The 25,452-nt window shown below is 37.1% G+C and overlaps 2 protein-coding genes across 5 annotated transcripts in view; both read left to right on the forward strand.

The window, feature by feature from the left end:
- The window catches only part of nadsyn1 (NAD synthetase 1), a 39,319-nt gene that overhangs the window by 8,721 nt on the left and 5,146 nt on the right, over positions 1-25,452 (forward strand). Inside the window, 7 exon segments of the mRNA XM_020923334.2 lie at positions 21,233-21,401; positions 21,575-21,710; positions 21,871-21,977; positions 22,921-23,052; positions 23,448-23,517; positions 23,697-23,825; positions 25,240-25,416. Of these exon segments, the coding sequence (XP_020778993.2) occupies positions 21,233-21,401; positions 21,575-21,710; positions 21,871-21,977; positions 22,921-23,052; positions 23,448-23,517; positions 23,697-23,825; positions 25,240-25,416 (920 nt within the window).
- On the forward strand, positions 7-19,745 carry LOC110158814 (uncharacterized). 4 transcript variants are annotated; one of them, XM_055154486.1, is made up of 11 exons: positions 7-2,060; positions 5,546-5,783; positions 7,616-7,802; positions 11,965-12,241; positions 14,844-15,021; positions 15,102-15,178; positions 15,723-15,903; positions 16,302-16,550; positions 17,605-17,776; positions 18,203-18,327; positions 19,183-19,745. In XM_055154486.1, exons 1-11 carry the CDS (start codon positions 1,788-1,790, stop codon positions 19,314-19,316), a joined length of 2,091 nt encoding a protein of 696 aa, XP_055010461.1. In that variant the 5' UTR covers positions 7-1,787; the 3' UTR covers positions 19,317-19,745. The 4 variants fall into 4 exon arrangements, with proteins under 4 accessions (XP_055010461.1, XP_020778990.1, XP_020778989.1 ...); XM_020923331.2 differs by having other exon boundaries at positions 8-2,060; positions 7,577-7,802; XM_020923330.2 differs by lacking the exon at positions 7-2,060 and adding an exon at positions 2,077-3,415 and having other exon boundaries at positions 7,577-7,802.

Here is a 25,452-nt window from a genome sequence, read left to right on the forward strand (position 1 = left end):
TTTTAAAAACATTTAAATAATTTCAAGACATGCCCCTGTGTGATTAATGAACTTAAACAGGGCATGTTGTAAGATTTCAAAATGATTTTTGATCAAAATATTTCAACAAATATGGTACAGTTCATGGTCTACACATTTACAGGTCATAGTACATGTTAGATGTAATTTAAAGCTGCATTTTGTAACTTTTCCAGTGAAGGGTATGCCATCTGCTTGTCTCCATGGAGATGTTTTGCCTGGAATGTTCCACAGTAAGACATTCTAGTTCTTGCATTTAAGTTAGTTTAGGTTAGTCGTACCCGTAGGTAAATTTGTTTTGCAGATTTGAGAGGCTGGTCCCACATTTCACATTTCATTCATCCACATTATGTACAAAAAACACGTATAAAACACAGTCACAGTGCTTAAATTCATCCATCACGCTTGGCTAAAAACACAATAAATATTAAATATATATAAAAACACATCCTTTTTCCAAGACAAACGTACTAAAATTGATAGATAAATAGATTACAATTTATTCATAAGTAGAGTAGGAGCTGGAACGAAGCACCTTTTAAAGCGATTTGTTCTAGATCTTGGGACTAAAAGCCTCTGAGCAGAAGAAAGCAGCTGAAACTCTGAGTTTAGTGGATGTTGCTCGTCTTTTTTAATACTCTGGGATGTCCTCTGTAACTGTCTTGAGTATAGAGAGTCCAGGCAGCTCTGAGGATTAACAATCACCAAACTCATCCATTTAACCAGCTGATTCAGGGACCATGAGACCAATGAAATAGTAAAAACTGATTCCAAAAACGTTTAATAGAACAGTGTCATCATGGTTATTTATTCAGTTATAAACATGCATGCTTACTTTGCAGCTGGGCGGTGTTGCCTGTCCACAGATCTGGCGTCTAACATGGCTTGATGTTGGTGTCGCCTGCTTGTCTCCATGGCGATAGATAATAACGTTTAATTGTGCTCTGCTGTGAAATATCCAAAAAGTTAATGCAGAAAATGTTTAACCAAATAATTTCTATTAATGACAACAACAACAAAAAAAAAACTATATTATTAAAATTTTCTGTTTAGCTTCAATGTTATTGGCCTATAGAATGTTGTGATATCATCTGAAAGGCAGCAATACTGTGGAATATTCCTTGCAAAGCTTTAATATATCCATGGAGACGAGCAGGTGGCAGACCTTTCACTAAAAAAAGTTACTTAATGCAGTATTTCCCAATAATAGACGAGAGACTTTGGTGGCCCCCCATAGCCTAATGTTTGGCCCCTGTAGTCTAAAAATAAAATGAACGAAAAACTGGTATAATTAATTAAGCTTTTATGTCTGTAGTATTGTTGAAAACATATAGAAGTAACTATATTTTGTCTGTATTGAGTCATTATTTTTATCAGCAGAGCCAAAAAGGCAAATTTACTCCTATATCTACTCATACATATATAAAATTATTCAAGTATTTATCACTTCTGCCACCATAATCTGTGTGTTAAGTGTATAAACTGGTGGAGAAACAGTGATAATACACCTTCTAACACATGACACTTTTCTGTTTTATTTACTGATTATTACACGTGCATCACAGACTGTTTATGATCTACATACGTGAGGCCATGAGAGGGCAGCGTTGCGTTGATTCTGCGCACGAAAACTAAGAAGAAGTGGCGTTTTTGTTTACAATTTTACAGTTTTGCAGTTGGGGGGAAGTTTTTTGTGAGAACCACGCGTTTTTGTTTGGGAATTTAACTCGGATTTCGCTGCGGATCCACTGCGCATCGTTAATCCCACCATGCCGCGCAGATGCATATTCCGCTGCCCGAACCCCAATGTGTTATTCAGCCAACCAAAAGACGAAGCCACTCTACAGAAATGGCTTAATTTTATTTTCACACACCTCGCGCATTTGCAAGGGGAGTACAAGAATCACATCTATGTTTGCGATCACCATTTCACCGAGGACTGCATGCTTAATAAAGGCTTGTTTGACAGCGGAGTCATCTCAACTATAAGTCTACGAACCGGTGCTGTTCCTTCAATTTACGAGCCAATGCCACCCACACACGTGAGTATAAATACATTTCTGTTTTTGTTTTATAATGCACGTGTTGGTTTTATGTCATCTGCATATCAATCCATGACTGAATAAGATCTAGGATATAATCAAACTATAAATATTGACAAAATATACTATGGAAGGACACCAAAACCATGTCTAAACTAAAGTTGAAAATTCAGATAAAAAAAAAAAAGTCAAAACTAGGATTAAGGACTTGACTAGTACTTGACAAAGTGCACACAAATGACAATATTTCCCTTAATTTTCGTTCAAACTGGTCGCTTTTATAAAATTTTTTTGTTTTGTCATTTCGCCCACGCATGTTGCTTGTGCATATATTTCATGTTTGCACTGTCTTTTCTGAATAGTGTAGTTAAAAAATATAAATAAAAGTATAATAATGTATAGGGTGACCAGATTTTCAAAATAAAAAACTGGGTCATCCCTGGTTTGTAATAATAAATTTGTGAAACGAGTGCGTAATTAAGGAAAATTGTTGTGCACTCGTGACTAATGATCAGTACAGTCAAATTTTTTGTGTGTTTTTGTCATTTTTAAGCAGCTTTTCTGTATTTTACCTAAAGAAATGACAATGTATGCATCTTTTTGTTCACGGATCAGATTGATTAAAAAAAAATAAAATAAAAAATAGGAACAGCTGGGGCATTTCTTGTTTCAAACTGGGACAAATCACTTGTTTTGCATAAATCTGCTGGGTCTGGTCACCCTTATTTTGCATAATAACAAAGACAACGTGCCATTTTCGTTATAACAATTATTATTATTATTTTATTTTTATTTTTTACTGTGTGGAGGAGAATTTTAACTCTTAACACTCTCCTGTATTGACGGGAAACGCTGTTTAATCGCTACTATTTATTAATTAATGTTTTAATATAAGTTTTCGTGTTGCTTTATTATAAAACCAGTAGAGGGGAGCATTGCATTGAACAAACGTACCCAGTCCGTACCGGAAACCGAATAGTATGCACTTCCTGTGTTTACAAATTTGGACACGCTGCATTTTTTTTAGTTTTTTTCTATTAAATCTCCGCTTTGTTCGTGCATACTGAGCATTTTTACTCAAGATGTCGTCGTGGAGGAAGTGTGTTTTCGGCTGTGAGGATTATACTTCTTTATACAACCTACCAAAAGAGGAAGCTACCCGGGAGGCTTGGCTAGATTTCATTTATGGAAACCCCAAGCAACAAAACTTCACCAAAAATCTGTTTGTATGTGATCGGCACTTTGAAGAGGACTGCTTGATGAATAAGTCAATGTATGAGTCTGGATTATGCAACAGGCTGACACTTAGATCTGGCTCTATTCCTACAATGTATATCAATGTCCAACCAAGATCTGTAAGTATAAATGAATTATTATAGAGCAACTTGTTCTGCAATAATTCTGCACACGTACACATTTGACACACAATGCACGACACGGGATTCAGTGGGCAGGCATTAATATTTTCCATATGCAAACACAAAATCTGGATAAATCAAGACTAAATCATGACTAAACCAAAAATGCAAATTGACAGGACTGTGTCAAGACTAAACCAGGGCTAAACCAGGACTAAATTAGGTCTTAATTACGATAAAGGGCCATAATTATAACCAAAGCAAGCTTAAATCAAACGTAAATGTATTTTTTTATTGTTACAACTTAATATTATTTGTACATAGGTGTTTTTACCAGCAGAGGGTACTAATAATAATTTAATTCAATCTGCCGGAAATAGAAAAGCGTGCGCTTCCGGTGTCGCTCGTATTTACAAATTTAGACCAAAAAAACAGATCTTTTTTTTTTTTTTTTTTTTTTTTTTTTTTTTTTTACCTTTTGTACTAAATCCTGTTACGTTTTTACAAGATGTCGTTCCCTACAGCGAAGCGAAAATGCGTGATGGGCTGTGACTTTTTTAACACTTTATTCAGCTTACCTAAAGAAGAACCCACTCGTCAAGAATGGCGAAATTTCGTGTATGGAAACAGGAAACTTAAAGACTATAAAACCATGCTAGTTTGTGATCGCCACTTTGCAGACGAGTGCTTTCTCAATAAACCAATGTTTCAAACGGGATTATGTGCGAGATTGCATATTAGACACGGCTCTGTTCCTACTATTTGTTATAATGACCCTGTAAGTACCAAATAATTACTATTTTGTTTGCAGAAATAGGGCTGACTGGACTAGACCAGGACTAAACTAATACTTTAAGTGCAGATGACAGCTTAGATTACTCATGGTCACTGAAATGTTGTTATAATTGTATAATATTTACAATTTGGCTAAATATTATTCATAGTTTTCAGTTTTGTTAAAGTTTATAATTTTACTTCCTGTTTTGGACATGGGCTGCAGATGTGACAAAAGGTAATTATATGTTACCGAGCAACCTGACTGTCAACAAAGGCCAAGGCTTGTCTTAATTACACAGTAGCGAGATTTAACAAATACTGATTCATGGAAACACGTTTTATTTTATTTGTTTGGTTTTAATTAATGTTTACACTCGCAGAATGTGTTTTTTGGACCTTAAAGTCACTGTCACATGCTTAGATTTATACTTTTGTTTTTATATAACAAGGTGGCATGACATTATTTATGTTAGTGACACAATAGGGACAAATTGCCACACATCTGGTAGCATCACATCATATTATAATCTGAAAGAACATAGGTTAATCGTTTAATTAAGGATGTGTATTTTGCAGTGTGTGTGCTTAAAATTGACAGAATGTAAAACAAAAGGTAGGGCAATTACCTAGACTATGTTTTTAATTTTATCTGAAAGTGAAAAGCTCCAACCCTCCCACTTTTTAATTCAGTGTTTTTACACACTAAAATATTGTATTAAATAACAGGGTTCAAATACATTGCCACAGTATTAGTATAAACATGTTGGAAACACAGGTGATCAAATTCTGTTCTTGGACTTACTGTATTATTTTTTTTTACATTTCTTCACATACTACTACTTGCCAGATGCAAAGTTATGATAATTGTTACTTACTACTACAGGTATAATCTAATTAAAACTAAGTATAAATTAGAAAAAAATAAAAAATCCTCTTAGATGCGCTTTTAGGTCAAAATTACTAAGCATATAAAATAGTTTTGCAGTAGTTTTGTCCCAATACTAAAAGTTTAAGCTTGATTTCAGTTCTAAGGAATAGACTCAGTACTCAAAACATAATGATGATTATTTACAAAAACACTATTTATATTTAGACAGTAGAATGAAACTGTCAAAATTGAAAATAGTACTTACTTTTATATTACCATGTGGCCTTATATCTGTGTAATTCCTCAGTGGTCTATGGGCAAATACTAGTCTATGTGCTCTTATACTTGTTCTGATACAGCTTAAAATCATTCTAAAGCTATTCAGGTTCAAGGTTAATTTCTCTTGTTGATGTGGTACAATTCTACGCTTTGTATTTTTCCTGATTGAAATGATTATATATTTATTAATCTCTTTGTCTCAGAACTTATCGGTGGAGCTGTTGGACCTACCTGAGGAGAAACCGTCCATCTCATCCATTGATTTAAGTCAACCGGCGGGCCACCCTGTCTACAGCCCCTCACTGACGCCTTCGCTCAGCTCGTTTCCGGTTATGTTAATCTCTGGCAAAAAAGACCCTCCGTTCAGATCCCAAAGATCAGCCACGAGATCAGTCGCGACGCAGCTATCCGCCAATACGCTAAAAAACATCAGAAGCAAAGGTATGTGGTATGCATCATAACAGTGTAATTATAAATTGGTGTCGAAGAGTATTTCTCAATAGTCTTTGGAAATATTTTCTATGTAACTTTTCTGGTTGAAAGTCCATCACCTGCTTTTTACAATTTGATCAGATTGTATTTATTGAAATTAGGGCTGTGCCCAGAATCGTAACATTCATAGATCGCAAACTCATTTTTTGTCGAGCTTGATGATGAGGCGTGTGCATTTTAATCAAGTCAACAGCCAATCGTGTGACAGAGAAAGCGCGTAGTGCTGACGAGGACTTAACACCGTCTTGTTTAGAAAAGAAGCACCTGAGTTACAGCGCATGTGTTTCTTCAGGAATCCTCACGTTTCACAAGTTCTCTCTCTGATCCAGCTCTTCACCTTTTCTCCTCATTCCCTCCTCTTCTGCTTCTGATCATTATGCGGAAAGTAAATGACTGTTTTTCTCACCGTTTATGAGTGAAGAGTGAGTTATGAGTGAAACTTAAGTCCTGATTTAGCGCACGAACATCGCACATGTGTTTCTGTTGCATGCATTCCAAACTCTAAATGCGAATTTCGACAGAATTACTGGTCCTATCAACACGAAATAAAAACTGTAGTGATCCTGACATACTGCGGTCTTATGCCAATCTGTGTTTTTGATAAGATGGGAGAATATTGAATCAAAAATCGAGATCAGTCAATATAGGAAAAATAAATCGTGATTATTTTTCTCCCATATCACCCAGTTCTACTTGAAATAGAGCATGACTTGTACATTGCTAAGAAAATCTGTCCATAAACTTACTGTGAGGGGAACTCGCAACTCGCCTCTTCACAGATATAACCAGTAACTTGGCCTAGTGAGGTCACCTGCTTGTCTTCATGGAGATCTGACAACTTCTATGTGGAGACCCTCCATCAGAAAAGTTACATAGTACTAGGCCTGTCACGATAACACATTTGAAGCCCAAGATATTGCTACAGAGAAATACTGCAATGAATGATAATACTGAAACTACTTCATGCCACTGACACAAAGCAGAGTAATCCCAGTAAACTCACTTTTAAATAGACAAAAAGCCTGAGCTGCAACAAATAAATAGCAGAATGACCCAATAATTAGCCACAGAAATTATTTATTTTAGGGATGCACCGATATATTGCTCGTATCAGATTTTCAGATTTCTCCAATGATACTGAAAAATTTGATGGATCAGATCTCGGTTCCAAGATATCAGTTCAGTCGATTCCTCATTTTGATCTGTAAATTTGTGTAGTAAGACAATTTACTGGGCAATGTTGACCCAAAACACATCGTATAATTGAACTTGTGTTTTTTCAAAGCTGTTCTGTAGGTTAAATCTTTGAATGATAAACACTTACAAAGCAAATTTGGGTAATATTTAACCATATTTTACCATTTGTGTTTAAAGAAAATCCGTCTCTGCACTGGTATCTCTTGATTTTGGCCAAATGTATCAACATTGGTATCAGACCAGAAAAAGCTGGATTGGTGCATTTCACATTTATTCTACCCTCTGCAGCTCAAATCTTATTGCATTAAATAAAAAAATAACAAATCTTCCCATTATTGCAAAGAACATGTACATAGGAAAAATATTGCACCCCTAAGTATATTATTCCCGTAATCATATTTTGAACAACGAGCTGATATAAGTAGTTATTGTGACAGGCCTACATGAAATAAGATGAATTCTTTGTTCATGCTTTTATTAAATGAATTAAGGTGTAGTTATTATAGTTTCTTTTTGAATTTCTCTTTTGTATTTGCATTTCTCAGCTGTCCAAGCCTCAAATACATTCCATACTGTAAACGTAGGTGTCCAGACGGTCAAGAGGAAAATAACTTTACCATTGGCCAGAGCCTTCTTAGTGCAGAGTCGACCCAAAAAGAGGCCTCGTGTGGAAATGGAGGAAGAGCGAGTTGAGGAGGAGCAGGACGAAGATGAGCCCGTGTTTGATGATTCGTCTCATAGAACCAGTGTTTATAACTTCACTGAACTGACGTAAGTTTGTATTTTTACTGATAATAAAAGTAGGAATTGGTGTTATGACAGTATTTGTTTAAAGTGTGATCTGAACCTTATTATTACTGAGACGGAGTACAGCTTTATGCTCTCAGTCATGCTCATGCTCTCTGCCATCTAACTTTTTCTACCCACTACTACTCCTTTTGGTCTGTCTTGGGGATGTAATAAAAACAGCTGTAACTGAATAAATGCAAAATGAGATTACCGTAATTTTTGGATTATTGAACGCACCTGAATATAAACCACATCATCTAAATTTTAACAAAATTTTTAAATTATACAAACCGACGCTACTTTTTTCTCACACTTTGAGCCCTGCGGCTAATAAAACGATGCGGCGCATATATGGATGGATTCTTTGTCCGCCACATTGGCCATTCATATATGCGGTCTATGTTTTGGCAACACAGTGGATACGCGCGCAGCCTGAGTGCAGAAAGCGTCTGTCTGTCTGTGCTACACTAGTCTGTCTGTGCTACTCGCGATATTGTCAGTGCACTCAAATAGTTTATCGCCATGTGATAAAATAAGTTATGGTGCTAAATGAACATTAGTGAGGAGGATCCATCTTACCCGTATACGTAAATGACGAGAAGAAACGTCTCAAACTTCAGTAGCCGCACATCCACTCATACCTGATCGACAGAACTAACCCTGCCCCTGAGAGAGTCTGAGATTTGCTGAAATCCCACGAGACAATGTCATGATACAGACAGGACAGCGGCTCTTGCAGGAGACATGTGCAGTAGAGTGCGGGGAGAGACGGGAGTGATGTGCCGAGGAAGTTTTGAACAGTTATTTTGTGCTTCATACACACACCCACCTCACAGAAAGCACACGAAGTTGATGGCGATTGATGTGACTGTTGAAGAAGGAAATCGAGCTGCTGCACGTGAGCTCGGCATCAATGAGTCAATGGTGAGACTTTGGTGGCGGCAGTGTGACGAACTGACTCAATGCAAAAAGACGACAAATGCTTTCAGAGGCGATAAATATAAGCCGCAGGTGTCCACGTCTTCAAGAACGTTTTCAAGTTAGGGCCGTCTGCTTTTACCGCCTCTGAAAGCTTTTATCATCTTTTTACATTGAATCAGTTCATCACGCTTCCATCGCCAAAGTCTCACCAACGACTCACTGATGCCAAGCTCACGTGCAGCAGCTCGATTTTCTTCGACAGCCAGATCAGTTGCCGTTAACTTAAAAGCTGCATCATTTGCATTTCTTTGTGTATTTTCCATGAGGAGGGTGTGTGTATGAAGTGCAAAATAACTGTTCAAAACACAATCAAACGAGCATCTTCCTCGGAGCATCACCCCCGGGCTCTACTGTGCATGTCTCCTGCAGAAAGAACCGCTGTCCTGTCTGTATCATGTCAGTGTCTTGGAGGATTTCAGCAGATTTCAGAGTCTCTCGGGGGCGGGGATAAGTGTATCGAACGGATGTCCGGCTACTGAAGTTTGAGACGTTTCTTCTCGTCATTTACACACTCACCTGCATTTAACACATATGGGTAAGACCTGTCCCACTCACTAATGTTCATTTAGGATCATAACTTATTTTATCACACGGCAATAAACTATTTGAGCGCACTGACAATATCGCGAGCAAACACTGCACCTTGATGTTAACCCATGTTCTATCTGTTAACCACACAGACAGCGGCGTTTTCTGCACTCAGGCTGCACGTATCCTTTGTGTTGCCAAACCATAGACCGTGTATATGAATGGACAATGTGCCAAACAAATAATCCGTCCATATATTAGCGGCATTGTCGTATAAGCCGTAGGGTTTAAAGTGTGAGAAAACAGTAGTGGCTTATAGTCCGGAAATTATGGTAATGCTATACTGTTGTACATTCAGGGCAAATTACTGATAATCCTTGAAACTTTGAGTGCTTGAGTGCGCTTTGGGCTCCATCGACTCTGGCTCCAATTTACTTGACATTGAAAAATTGTCTTCCCTTTCTCTGTAAATGCTGCTGTGAGCCTCGTTGTTTTGGTCTTAAGATGTCGTATTAACCTGCTCTACATGATCGTGGTGTTTTTATGTAGCTATTTTGTCCGTAAATCTATTCCTATTCCTATTCCTAACATGAAACTCTGCTCCAAATTCACTCCTGTAACTCTTAGCCTCGTGAGCTTCATTTGATTCGATCCAAGCGCTATGGGCGACATCACACTCCCTCAGTCCTCTTCTTTATAAGTTTTATGATTCTAACTTCAGGCATAAAGTCGCACAGTACAGGAATTGTGTGTAGTGATGAGAAATTGCGATAAGAAAAGAGGTTAGATTCCATTCCTGGAGTTGTCTTACAGTGTGCGTGCGTAGCTTTGTCCAGGTTTTCCGGTTTCCCCTGCTGCAAAAACTACAACAGGCTCTCCTAAAAATGAAATTCCATATCTCAACCGGACTTTCCAGTTAAAGATAAAGGACACTTCTTTGCACACCTTGTAGAACTACCAGTACTACTTATAGACTGTGTTTGCTTTGCAGATTGTAGATGTCATAATTTTAGATTGAGAGCTGAGTGTTGTCATGACTTGTGAACTTGGGTTGTTAAAAGTATCAAATATCAGATACTAACTGACACTGTTGGGCAAGTTACTTCAAAACTGTAATGTGTTATTTATGACTTGTTACTTGTCATTTCAGTGTAATTCATTACACTGAAATGTTACTGCATTTAAAATGTAAAACATTACACGACTATTGCAGAACTTTTGTGCCGTATATGGACTAAACCAGTACTAAACCAGGTCTAAACCAGAACTGAGCCAGAACTGAGCCAGGACTGAGCCAGGACTGAGCCAGGACTGAGCCAGGACTGAGCCAGGACTAAACCAGGACTGAGCCAGAACTGAGCCAGAACTGAGCCAGGACTGAACCAGGACTAAACCAGGACTAAACCAGGACTGAGCCAGAACTGAGCCAGGACTGAGCCAGGTCTAAACCAGGACTAAATCAGGACTGAGCCAGGATTAAACCAGGTCTTAAACCAGGTCTTAAACCAGGTCTTAAACCAGGTCTTAAACCAGGTCTAAACCAGGACTAAACCAGGACTAAACCAGGACTAAACCAGGACTGAGCCAGGACTGAGCCAGGACTGAGCCAGGTCTAAACCAGGTCTAATCTTGGACCAGGACTTGGAATATAGGACCACACGACACCATCTTGGTTTTATCTTCCAGATTTTATTATAGTTCTATGTATTGCACAGATATAAAACCAGATAGTAATATAAATGAAAGTACTATTTAATGTTAAAACTCACATTCTACTGTCTAAAGTGTTTTGTTTTGTTTTTTAATTATCATTGCAATATTGGTATTAAGTATCGAGTCTATCCTTTACTATGATTGAATTAGAGGTTGAAATTTTAGTATTGTGACAACACTAGCTGAGGCTTGTCACAGTAACAAACTTTGAAGCATAATATATTGCGATAGATATACAGAATATTTCGATAAACAATAGTATTGAAAATTTTAATATGAAAACCAATAAAGCAATATAATCCTTGTAAATCAATTTTTAAAGAGACCGTGCCATTAAACGACAAACAGCTAGAACAAATAAATAGCAGAAGGAAGCAATAATTATTAGCATTAGAAGTCACTTGCTCAAATCTGGGTGTATTACAATAAAAATAACAAATCTCTTTTCATGCAAAGTAATGCAGAGTATATTGTTTTTCATTATTGAAAAAAAAAAAAAACAAAGAAACGAAACCTGGAGATGTTATTGCTTTGTCTGACATGTTTCACAGTATATTATTAAGCTTTTGTCTCTTCATGGAGACTTAGACTTAAACAAATTTCATGGATTAACATGACAAATTACTTGGACACAGTAGCTCACACATCACAATACATTATAATAACAAAGAGAAAAATATAAAAGACCAAACCAGACCACATTACAGGTTAGATCTGTGGAAAGGCAACCCCACTCACACCCAGAATGCCTGTTTTTCTAGGTGTTTTTGAGCTGTAAACCCACCTGTAATTGAATTAATGTAAAGTAGAGCTGTTTAATGTCACACTGTGGAACTTGACATATCCATAGAAGCAAGCAGATGATAGTCCTTGAACCAAAAAGTTACATAACGCACCTTTTAACATATTCTTTTCTCCGCAGGGACACAGACCTTACCCCAGACTATGAGGACACAAAGTACATCGTGTTTGAAAAGAACCTTCGTCAGCTGTTTGAGCAGTGTCCCGTGTGTAACTCGGAGTGTGCGGTGCAGAGACAGAGGTGTGGGACCTTTGTCTCCTTCACCCAACACTGCCCCGAGTGCATGTACAGCCGCACGTGGCAGAACCAGCCCGTGACCCGGAGCACGCCTGTGGGAGACCTGCAGCTCTCCGCCTCTGTGTACTTCTCTGGTGGATCCTTCCAGAAAATGCAAAGGGTATTTTCAATTAACATCACTTAAAAGGCTTATATTGTGCTATATCTGCTGCATGTTAGAAAGCCATTTCTTAGACTTAGAAATAGATCTCCGCTACTGTACATACAAGATGTTGTAAGAAAAAACAGTGCGAAGATAAAATTGTGATAGTTTCCTCATCAATAACATACCTGGAGTTTTATGTTATTAGGTTCTTTTTTCAGACCAAGAGTTTGTTTTCATACCTGACAGTTTCGACTGCTCATTAGCGCTCTTCCTCAGAGTCGTCACGTGATGTTGCTGTTACAAACTGGATTAAAGAGGCAATCGAAATACGGAAACGTGCTCACAGGACTATAAATCGGGATGAGGGGGCTTTTTTACTCTCACACACCTGAGGAAGTCGGACTGCAGATGGCGCCAAAACCTGTATACCGTATTTTCCAGGCTATTAGACGCGCTCTTAAGCCTCTAACCCCATCAAAAAATGACGCACCGCAATCCAGAGCGCCCTATACACGAATCCACTCAGGTGTCCCAGCACGACTTCAGTAAACTACAAAGCCACACCACCCACAGCGCACACAAACACACACGGAGCAGACAGTGACCGCACAGCGAAAAACACCCGCAGACACACATTACTCCACACGGACGAGGAACGGAACGGAGGAACAAACCGAAAAAGCGAGTGGAATGTGCCACTTCTTGACACAACTGAGCAACTGAGTCACTGCAAACACGCCGACAATCCAGCGGTCCCAGACAGCACCCTCCCTACACGCCACAACTGAACAAAGCCCAGAGTCACCGTGAACGCGCCAAACAAAGTCTGACTCACCCATCCAATTGTTGTGTTTCGTTTAAAGTCCGGTGCGATTTATTTGTCAAAAAAGTTTGAAAATAGACCATTTAATGACAGTGCGTCTTATAACCCAGAGTGCCTAATAGCCCGGAAAATACAGTAAATCAGCTCACCGGACACATCACAGTAACATCACATGATCACTCTGAGGAAGACCGCAAGTGAGCAGTTGAAACGGTCAGGTATGAAAACAAACTCTTGGTCTGAAATAAGAACCTAATAACATAAATTATCAGAAGACCAAATGAACCTCATTGGACTATACCTGGAGTTTTGTTTCGTGCATACATTTTTAACACACAAACCCTGCATATTTAAGACTTTCTTTTTTATATATATATATTTAAGGAGTTCTTTTCTTAGAGAGAAAACACTCTGTTCCACTTTGTGATGTCATGTCGTAATACAAAAAGTGCTCCACTGTGTTTTTCACTAGAATCATTTGGATGACTTCGTACCTGGAATTGCCAATCTCTACTGAACACAAGGTAAAAAGTAAAAGCTGTTCACTTCATGACATCACCAGGTGGACCAGAGCATTTTGAGCTTTGGAGATGAACAGACTAATAATAAAAGGTTCCTCAAACGTGTGTGAATGAAACAAAACGCAACTCCAGGTGTATTTTTGAGGGGGTAAAGACATTCTAACATGGCTTAAAGCTACACGAATTTCACTCGAACACAAAAAGCCTTTTAATAGGAGGTTTTTACCCAGATAAAGCTGAAGTGAAGCTCCTTGAGAACATCCTGATGTCTAATTACAGACTGAAGAGTGTTTAAAAAACACAATGTACCCATTTCCTGTGTCATTTTCGTGTAATTACAGCTTTGTATGAGTCATAAAACCCCCTTTTCAGCCCATGGCATGTTTTGGAGCCTATGTTAGACCTGTCAACGATTATTTGATTACTAAATCAGTTAATTATTTCTATGCAAAAATATCACCTTGTAATTTGGCAAATGCAAATGGTGATTCAGATGGCTGGTTCAATACCGTGGTTATATATTCCTTATGCATCTGTCTGCACCTAAACCAATTCTATTATTCTGTACTATAATATTATTAAAACATCTTTATCTAACTGTTGTACTCCAGTAGTTCCCAAATGTGTGCGTGTTTGATTTGTAAGTCAAGATTCAGTTCAAAGTGCAAGCGCCCAGGAGCATTAGCATTTGAAAGTGAGCTAATTATTATTTGTTAAACTAGTACAAGAATCCCGTGCATTTCAGAACATGTCTGTGGAGGCCTAAACTACAGGGTTAGCTGTTTTAAATGGGAGGTTTAGAGATGTGTAATTTTGGTCCCGGCAAAAAGCCTTTTATTACCGAAATGACAGCAATTCTAACCAACAAAATTATGCTTGTGATATGATTTTGATCAGTCTACCCCATATTTCTTTTTTTGTATTAGACAAATTGTTCGGTTGGTATGAAATTAAATAGCAGAAGTAAATGTTCCTGTATTTCCATTCTCATATGTATAAATCCTGCTTACTCTCTAGTTAAGACTTGAGCAATTTAAATGTGCTATGAAATGCATGGGATTCTTATATAACTTTTACAGCTCATATTTCAGTGTTCTGTCAATTTTTAATGATTTGAATTTGCTCTGTACATTGAATCTTTCTTTGTTATAAAAAAAACAACAACACATGAACATTCGTATCCTTTTCTAAAGATTTTCTCAGAAAAAAAAAACTTTCTCAGCGTAGTTCTTCAGCCGTTTTTATTCACACTGTTTCTTTGTGTTTTGGACAGATATGCAAAGGAATTAACCTTCAAATCCACCAGTTGGATACATTTAAAAAACATTCACGGATGTTTCTTGAACCCACCATCTGCCACAACTGGAAACTGCACCAGGAGCGAGTGTTTGACGAGTGCAGAGAGCACTTGGAGCTGCCTGTGGCTGGTGACATGAGGGCTCATCCACCTGGTCAGAAGCCCTTCACGTTAATTATGTTGTTATATTTAAGTAGGATTTACATTTTATGACGTTTCTTCATGTATTTTCAGGACCCAGTGCTAAATTAGGAAGTTACACCACAATGGATCTGGAAAGCAAAAAAATACTTGACATCCAGCTTGTGCAGGTTTGTGTCTTTTACCACCACCTACTGGACGACAGAACAAAATACACAGGCTGTAGTTTATGCTACACTGATCCAATACGCAGTGGATTTTTGTTAGATTACTGTTGTTTGAACTTGCTTCGTCAACTCTTAAACCCAAAAGTGCTCCTGCGTGTTTTACACATTCTGATCATTTCACTGTCCCACATATTTTAAACTGTAAATCTGTAAATGATGAGGGAACATGGTTTTGCTTAACCCCCAAAAATAGAACATTTTTGATTGAGTGAAAAGTGTCTTTACTCTTGCCTCGCCTGGAGCAGAGCCGCCTCTTGCTTGTTTCCATGGAAATGTTCATTTGGCTATAATCCTCAACAGTATGGTATAAAAATACATCTCCATGGGGTTTGTTTTGAAGTACGCTTTTAATTTTCCATTTTCTATGGAGTCATGCAGATGACGTGCCACCTCCAGATTTAACATCAGTATTGTGTGAAGATGAAGAAGTTGAATTTAAACTGTAAATTAACTCGATTGAAATAACTGTTTTGTTTGAATGTTGTAGAGCAAAAAAGTGGGAGACAAAAACCTCATGGAAAAGAGAGGCCTTAAACGGAGCCTGGACCGACTGGAGGCAAACAACCTGAAGGTGGATTACATCGTCACCGACCGTCACGCCAAAGTCCAGAAGTATCTCCAGAACAGACAGATCACTCAGTACTACGACGTGTGGAGATTGGAGAAAGGTGAGCAGAGATTTGTACATGGTCCCAAATGGGGCTTGAAGTAACCTTTGTTTTAAAATGTGGATCGTAACTTAAGCTTTAGTCAAAACTGCAAATTTTCTGACCAGTTTAGATACTGCAAATTCAATCTAAGGTATCTAGTTGAACTGTGTGCAATGGGACGGGTTAATTTAAAATACAAAAATAAAATACAATTAAAAACGGTAAGGCAAGGCAAGTTTAAGAAATACATATTTAAATCTCTATACCAACAAAAATATTAATAATCATAATATAATGTACCTCAAAAGAGAAGAAAGTGTAGAATAAAAACCTTTTACTCATGAGATAAACAGAACCGTTTTTTATTTGGATTTGAACACTGTAAACCCATACTGATTAAAACACCTCTTTTGCAGATTTATCAAAGAAATTGGACGCGTTATCAGAAAAGAAAGACTTCGAGGTGTTAAAGAAGTGGTCTCCGGCGATCAAACACCACATGTACTGGGCGGCCGCCTCGTCCTCGTCTGGGGAAGAGAAAGTGGCCAAATGGATTTCTCAAATAAACCACCTTCAAGACATCCACAAGCACGACGATCCTGTGTTTCCCCAGTGCGCCCATCCCGACAAAAAGACCAGAAACCCAGACAAGTGGTTCAAACCAGGTGTGTACTCTTTATTTCTATATTCAGGAGTTTTCTGCATAAATGAAAGAGGAGCTGGATCGTAAAGAGACCAGAGATATTGTACAGTTTTGGATTGAGATTGACTGATGGCTGATGAGTTTCCCTAATATTTTTGGAGTGATTTCCCCAATTATCTAATTTTAATTAACTACAAACTCATCCACAACCTTTGTTTTACTACAAACTGATAAGAGAGCAGTGTCATGTTTTTGCAATACACTCTTTGTACTAAAATCTTCAGATAAAGCTTCATGCATATTCTTTATTTATATTCAGGCAGCAGTTTTGACAGACAATATATCGATCTCTGCAGCAGATTTAAGTCTGATAGCAGATGAACTAAAAAGTGCAAATATCAGTCTGATATATCGGCCCATCTCGACAAATAAGAACAGGTTAGAGCAGGGTTGGACAACAAGGACGACAACAATAAATAATTTTCAGTGTTTTAAAGGTCATTTCAGTAAACAGTAAATACCATGGGACTTGAAAGACAGATATTTTGTTGTAATGCTTTTTAATGATTTTTAATTATGGGATATCTTATTGTTGATATCTCTACATATCCCATGTTATTTTTTTTCTCTTATGAGGTGGATTACCAAAAAGCTCCATCCATCTGCTCCTGGTCCGGCCCTTCTGTCAAATTTTAGAACCCTTTGTGGCCCACAAGTCAAAAAGTTTGCCCACCCCTGGGTTAAAGGAACAGCTCATATTGTTTATCTGTTCACTGCAAAAAATATGTTTTATTTTGTTGGGATGAACTTGGAGTAAAATAAACAAAAATGATTAAAATATAAACTGATCAAAATCTGCAGTTACTTTTTATGGAGAGTTAGTTGGTTTGAAAGACGAGGGTGGAGAGTATGAGGTCTTGAATGATTTTGAAGATTCACTTAAAGGATTATTAAAAATGTAAGGTGGCTTAGATCAGTCAAGATTAATGTGTTTTGTTTTTTGTTTTTTTTCAGTTACTTGTGTTTATGTTTTATGCCTTGCCCTATGTTCACTCTGTTGTCTTTCTTTCTTTCAGACACTAAACCTCTCCATGAAGTTGAGAAGTTGCTCCTGGACAAACGCGTTCTCCGTGACGTTCCAAAGCTGTGCTCCAATCACCAGACGTCTTCGCTCGACCTGTTTCATAAACTCAGTGTGCGGTTTAAACCTGAAGATGTGACCTTCTCCCTGATAGAGACCAAGTGCAGGTAAAAATCAGCGTATCATTATTGAACTTTGTGTTGCAGCATTGAAATTTCTCCATTCTGGCACAAATAAAGGTTTTCTTGTAATATCTAATTACGTAAAACTCTTCTGAAAGAGTAGTTTGAGCAAAATTGAGCTATATATTAATATTTAAGCTCAATTTTTTGTTAATAAAAACATTGTTCACATTTTCTTATTACTGAGAGACAAAAATATACAGTATTTTAACTGCAAAAGTGATGATTCCAATTTTCTTATTTGACTTTTTGAGTTCTAATGCTTGTAACAATTTTCCTCAGAGGGACGACTGATTTCAGAAAAGTTCATGTGAAGTGTTATTCCTCATTATTCCTCTCTCTCTAAAGTCATTGATTGTTTATTATGACATCGTTGTGAAATTCAGCTTGTTTTGTGTTTGTTATTCTTAGGCTCTTTTTGGCGGCGATGCACTTTAATGAAAACACAGCGCCTGATCAAGAAATGACCGGAAACGATTTTCTGTTTGTCAAATCGAAGCAGGCCTGTCCCAATGTGAAAACAAAGGCAACATACGGTAAATGAGTTAAGAATAACTGTCATTGTTTTTGTATGGCATCTTTTAGTGTCTTGAAAATCACATTATTAATAAAATGGTTTGATATTGTTATTATTGAATGTAGTCGAGCAACTGGAAAGTATACAGATGCCTGGGAATTTTTTTTTATTTTATTTTTTTCACTTTTTAAAAATTTATTTTAATAATTTCTTTATTTTCTTATTTACTCACTTAAAAAAACAAAATAGGTTGAACAAATTTCTTACGTACAATGATGACCTAGATTATCTAGTGAATAGTTGTGATCTTTGTCTGTAAAACTATTTATAGGACAAATTATAAAAAAAAAATTTAAATAAAAAAAAAATGTTTTTATCATTTAGGCCTTTAAAATTTTCAGCCCTCTTTATAAAATGAATATAAAATAAACTTATGATAATATTTTATAATGTTTTACAATTTATTTAAAAAAATGCATAAATAGTAAAATATAAAATAATATAATTTTACTATTTCCCTCTCATATTGATCAGTCCTCATTTTCAATTAAATTTTATTTTGTCTTAAAAATAAAACTAAACCTGCTTTCAATATCAATTTGCACAATTCTGTCATTATAGTTTATTTTAACTTAAAACAATTTCACATTTCTTCCTGTTAATTCTGAACGTAATTTTGATTTTAAAAGGCTATAAAAAAGCACATTATTGGCTACTGAAAATTTCTGAATCAATTCAGTTGCTTAATAGATTTTTTTTCAGTATTGATAGTTGTTCATATTGTTCATATCTTCATAGCTTGTATTGATTCTTGTCTCTTATTTTTCTCTTTACATTTTTGTTGACACTCTAAAACACAAAACGTTTCTTTCAGGTTATGTGCGTGATCTGATGGAGCTGCTGTTCACACAAGTTTTGCATTATCCATCTGCATTTGACCTAAAGAACAAAACAGAAACCGAACATTCAGAGAATCACGAGATGATGGAAGAACAACATGGATTTTAACTTTTAAAACTCGTTCCTGCAAAGGAGGCTCGTCTTTGTGGTCCAATTTCTTGCCAGTTATTGTTCGGTTTCAAATGACTTCACAGCATCTTTTGGTTCTGTACGGTTAAGTTGAATTCTGAGTATTAAAAAAATACATCTGTATGTATTTTATGGTGATGTTGGATAAAACAAAAGATACCTACTCTTTTTAAAAAAAAAGTGGGTCAATATTTGTGGAGTTTCAATGTGATTTTTTGCTCATGGAAATGCCTTATGTTCGATACAGGAATAGTGGTTCTGTGTTACGTGGTCATGTTCTCACTACTACAGAAATAAAGAAAAAAGAGAAATGTATTAAGAATACATTGACATTGTTTATACTGTTCTATATCGTTTCTATATTGTTTTGTAAAATGTTTTTACAAATAAAAACATTGAAAAATGTGACCTAACTTTCTGTGTTACATTTGTGAATAATTAAAAACTACCTGCATATTGATATTTTGCAGCCTAGTAGAAACCGTCTGACCTTGCAGCGTTAGAATTTGCTCGACGTTAGGCGAGTAGGCTACTTTTTTCCATTTATGGTAACCAGTCGCTGCTATTTGGTCATGACGTATGTAATGCGCTAAATCCCGTAGAAAGAAGGGCAATAACGTCTTTACCCTTGATAAAATTCACCAAACATTCTCTTTGTTCCGGCTTTAAATGCTCGATCTTGGGAATCGTTGTCAACACAGAATGTATGACTCTTTGCTGACTGGCTGGTGCCCGAACTCACACTTCAGGGGTTCTTGCAAACCGTCCAGTGTATTCTGATTCCTGACCTAGTTGCTGGAGAGAAATGAAATTGAGTGGAGGCACTAGGTGGCGACAGCCTGGCTAAATATTCTCTGGGGTTGTGATGCCTGGACTGGAGGCACCGCTATTCCTGAAGCTCTGTTCCTGAACTTAGACTTTAATCTGAGCTTCATTTTAACACAATCAGACCAGAAAGAAGATCTGATCTAAACATTTTTTGGGCTGGTGTTTACTAACTTGTGCATCGTTTCATTATGTCTCTGCTGAACATTCCGCCATACACATACATGTAGAAACACCCCCAGCATCACTGCGAGGTATCAATAGATGTGCAGTCCATACAACTCATTTGTGTTTTATTTGTGTGTGTGTGTGTGTTTTTTTTATAAATATATATTCACTTATAGTCATAATTCCTCCTAATGTTTTACAAATTAGACACCAGCCATGCATTTTTGGCAGGAGTGTCTTCTGTCTCTGTCCTTGGAATTTTATGAATTATACACTACCGGTCAAAAGTTTTACAACACCCTAATTTTTCCAGTTATTTATTGCAATTCAAGTCGTGCAAGTCCAATGAAGAGCTTGAAATGATACAAAGGCAAGAACTAAACAGCCAGAGGTTAAAAAAAAGATAAAAGATACAAAACACAAGTCCAAGCTCTGCCAAAAAGAACAAGATGATAAACTTGTTGACATGGAGTGTCCAGCACAGTCTCCAGATTTAAACCCCATCGAGCTGGTTTGGGATGAACTGGACAGAAGAGTGAAAGACAAAAAACCTACAAGTGTCACACATTTATGGGAAGTTCTGCAACAGAATTGGGAAGAACTTTCTGAAGAATAATTGATTTCTGTTGTAAAAAGAGCGAACCACGAGTGTGTTCAGCTGTTAAATCTGCCAAAGGTGGACACTTTCATCAATCAAATTTTTAGAATACATTTTGGTCAACAGGAAAAACTGGACAAAGTGTGCTGTTCTAAAACTTTTGACCGGTAGTGTATTGTGGAAGCAGTTTGCAGTTCCTCAAACAGTCAACCAAATTTCAAGATTTGAAATGATTTGACACTTTATTACTCTCTCATTACACAGCTTTTTATTGGATGCATGATTTTCCTTGTTTCTCTGTCAGACTCCCAGGTTTTGTCAGATGTGCGGAGAGTGGTGGGGGATGACTCTTATTCTCCGGTGGATCCGAAGGAGCTGTGCAGTCGAGTCTTCACCACCTGCTACATGTCCAGTGAAAACTCCTCCGCGGACACAAGGAACAGGGCTCAGGAGCTGGCCCAGCAGATCGGCAGGTGAGTTCAGGAGGACTTTGGATCATTGTAGATGTCAGAGTTGGAAGGCCTTCTTGGTTTTTTTGGCCGCTTCCACAGTCCACAACCGAACACTGAATGATTTTTTGACTTTCTAACAGATTTTGATATTTATATAGTGATTTATTTTGTGTGTTCTGCTTTTGTTTTTCCAGCACACATCTGAACATCAACATAGACCTGGCAGTGAAAGGCATTCTGGGTATTTTCTCTGCTGTCACCGGGATGTTTCCGAGGTTTAGAGCCAACGGAGGCAGCCACAGAGAGAACCTGGCCTTGCAAAACGTTCAGGTCATTATCAATTACTCAATTTCCTCCGTATTGGTTATTAAATGTTAGATATTCAGTTTTTTTTGAGACATTATTTCACTTAACTTAAATATTAGTAGAGCAGTAGAAGAATACTAGTACTGTAGTAGTTGTGTCCTCAAAAAATGTCATTCTTTTCCAGGCTCGAGTCCGGATGATCCTCGCTTACTTGTTCGCTCAGTTGTGTCTTTGGGCTCGTGGGAAACCTGGAGGACTTCTGGTGCTTGGATCTGCAAATGTAGATGAAAGGTAAAAGTCATACTGATATAATGTAATAAAAGTATTTTCAGGCAACCGCATTTGGCACATATTGTTATTGTTTGATATTCAATCATCATTTCAATTCTTTTTCAGTTTATTCCAATTCTTTCTATTCATTTCTTTTTCAATTCAATGATTTCTATTCTTTTTCGATCATCATTTCAATTCATTTCAAATCGTAAATATAATAATTATGAGAGGTATGTTTTAATACTTCTCCTAATTATTGTATTTAACATTTTAAGATATTGCTCTAATTTTTCAAAATTGCACTAACCCAACCAAATAAACCAATAATCAATAAATTAAACTATATTTTTCAACTTTCCTTCAGAAAACTGCCACTTGTCTGGTGTAAAACTAAGAATAATATTTACCACAAGTGCAGTATTATCCAACCAACCCCAAAAATAATTAGACAAAAAATAAAATCCTGTCTTTTGCACTTACATTTTATTGCTACGTTAAAGGCAATGTAACTTTTGTTGTGGACGGTGTTTGTCTCCGTGGAGATGTTGCCTGGGAAGGGCATTAAACTTATCTTTAATACATAGTCCAATGAGGTTCATTTGGTCTTCCGATAATTTATGTTATGAGATTCTTTTTTCAGACCAAGAGTTTGTTTTCATACTTGACAGTTTCGACTGCTTATCTTTCATACATTTATTAAATTACAAGTGTTTTTATTTCTCAAAAATGCCTGAATAAACCTAGAAGCAAACTCACCTCTCCACAGATTTGACCTGTAACTTGACCTTGTTGCACCACCTGCTTGTATCCATGGAGATAGATATGTTTAATGTTAGTCCAAGCACAGAAAAAACTAACATCTGCATGGAGACAAAGAAGGTAGCAGCTGGCAGACGCTACATCAGAAAAAGTTACACAATGCACCTTTAATTATGTTGTTTTCTTTGTCCTTTTCTTTCAGCCTGACCGGATATTTCACAAAGTACGATTGCTCCAGCGCAGATATCAACCCGATCGGAGGCATCAGTAAAACAGACCTGAAGAGTTTTCTGTCATACTGCGTGGACACGTTTCAACTCACGGCTCTCAAAGGGTAAAAACACAGAAACAAGAGCCATACTGAAAATAATTTAATACATTTCAGAAAGTGCAGTGAATTGCCAAAATGTACTAATCCCCTTATATTTACTGTATCATCTATTTGTATTTGTATTTATTTATTAAACGGACAATGCATATTAAAAGACAAGATAATTCAAAGGAAAAACATGTACCAGTACTTGTAAATACGCAGGATTTTATTCAAAGTTAATTCAGATTAACATAACAACACCAATTTATATAAAAAAAAATTGGATCATTGGATACTTGGCACAGTCTATTGTCTGAATGTCACTCCCCACTCTTCACCACAGTTTCAATATCCATTAAAAACCAAAGGGGTAACTAAAATTTTTAGTTTTTTTAATAAATCATCCTTCTCCACAGCATCCTGGCAGCGCCCCCTACTGCCGAACTAGAGCCACTGAAAGACGGACAAGTGTCTCAAACCGACGAGGTAAAATTTCTGCGGAAGTTTTAAACCTTAGATTATCTCAGACTCTCATTTACATTCTGCTCAAAATGACAACAGCTCAACCAACACATACAGTAAAAGACAATATCAAACAGCTCTGAGAATTATAAATAATAGTAGATATGAGTTAAAAAGTCCTTTGATTTTCTTTATTTCCGTAGGCGGACATGGGGATGACGTACTCTGAGCTGTCTGTGATCGGTCGACTGCGGAAGATTTCAAAGTGTGGTCCTTTCAGTATGTTTTGTAAACTTATTCACCTGTGGAGGGACACGCTCTCACCAGCAGAGGTCAGTGAAGTGTGTTTTTTATTTATTTTTTATTTTTTTTACTAAGGTTCAACAATTTGTGAATGGTATTGTTTTGTTTTGAATGGTTTGTAAAGTCACAGTTTCATTTAAAGGTGTTTTCTTGTGGAGGGTTCGCCTACGTTTTTGTCTTTATGACTTGTTTGAAATGTGTCGCACTATGATACTAAACTTAACTATTTCCATAAAAAACAAGCAGGGAGATGCAAGACCAAGACCAGACCAAGATACGGGTCAGATCTTTGCAAAGGATTTCCCACTGACTGTAGACGTGCAGGTTCTTTGAGCAAAAAAAAACCCACCCATAACTGGATGAATGGTAGATTGGAAACATTTAATGCCACACTGGGAAACATTTCAGACAAAGTACCGTGATAGGCTCTATTCACGCTTTCGTCACAAACCAGGAAGAGGTTTGGAAACATGCAGGGACGACTTCCGGTGAAGTTCTCGACACTGGGCTCATCGACCGACTGTGATAAAACCCACTGAAGTTTTAAATGTGATCAGCGGTAAAATGAAGACTGCAGACGTTTGTTCTGTTTGGAATCATCTTGGATTTGGCGCCTCGTCTCTTCTAATCACATGTACCCAGTGCTCTCGGAGTTGTGTGTCAGTGGGGAAATGATGAAAACTGATGTATGGTTGTAATTGTTGATTAGCTCAACATAACAACATGTAGATGAAAAAAACTGGCCCATTTTCTAAATTTTTCTTAGATTTTGTTAGACTTAACAGAGTGAGCAGAGCCCGCCAGAAGTTGTCATTGCATGTTTCCAAACGTCTTCCTAGTTTGTGACGTAAGCGTGAATAGACCCTCTACTCGAAAAGTACCTGAAAAAATACATCTTTAATTTAATAAGATCTTCACTGACTCTCAGACTCACATAATAAACATGTAGACTTTACTGTTTCATTATTGTTTGACATTTTTATCATCAGTGTTAATTCATCCTAAGTTACATTATTTCTATATAAATGTAATATGCAGGGTTCCCACAGTCATGGAAATCCTGGAAAAGTCATGGAAATTAAAAATGTCATTTTACAGGCCTGGAAAGTCTTGGAATTTTAGCATCTCTTTCACACAACTACAGCATTTTGTTAAGTTCTCATTAGCCTATTATGATTATTTCCAAATGTTTGCGCCTTTTGTTTCAAATAGACGACAATAAATGCACTGACAGGATTTTGAATGTTAAAAAACTATAATACCAAACCATAAGGTGAGTGGAAAGGCATGTAGGTACTGTAAAGTCATGGAAAATTCACTTTAGGTCAAGTTTAGGAAAAGTTTTTAAATTTTGTCAGTGAAAAAGAGTGGAACGGTGAATACATTACACTTTCCCCAGATATTACCTTTATTTTCAGCATATTTATTTATTTACTTGTCCAGGTGGCGGAGAAGGTGAAGCGTTTCTTCAGGATGTACTCCATAAATCGCCACAAAATGACCACAGTGACTCCCTCGTACCACGCCGAGGTCTACAGCCCCGACGATAACCGCTTCGACCTGCGCCAGTTTCTCTACAACACCCGCTGGAGCTGGCAGTTCAGAGCCATCGACAACCAGGTACCAGAGAAGAGAAATTTAACGTGAATATGACAG

Source organism: Boleophthalmus pectinirostris, unplaced genomic scaffold (genome assembly GCF_026225935.1).
Source record: "Boleophthalmus pectinirostris isolate CB_2022bp ecotype Guang Dong unplaced genomic scaffold, ASM2622593v1 HiC_scaffold_19, whole genome shotgun sequence".
Taxonomy (NCBI): Eukaryota; Metazoa; Chordata; class Actinopteri; order Gobiiformes; family Gobiidae; genus Boleophthalmus; species Boleophthalmus pectinirostris.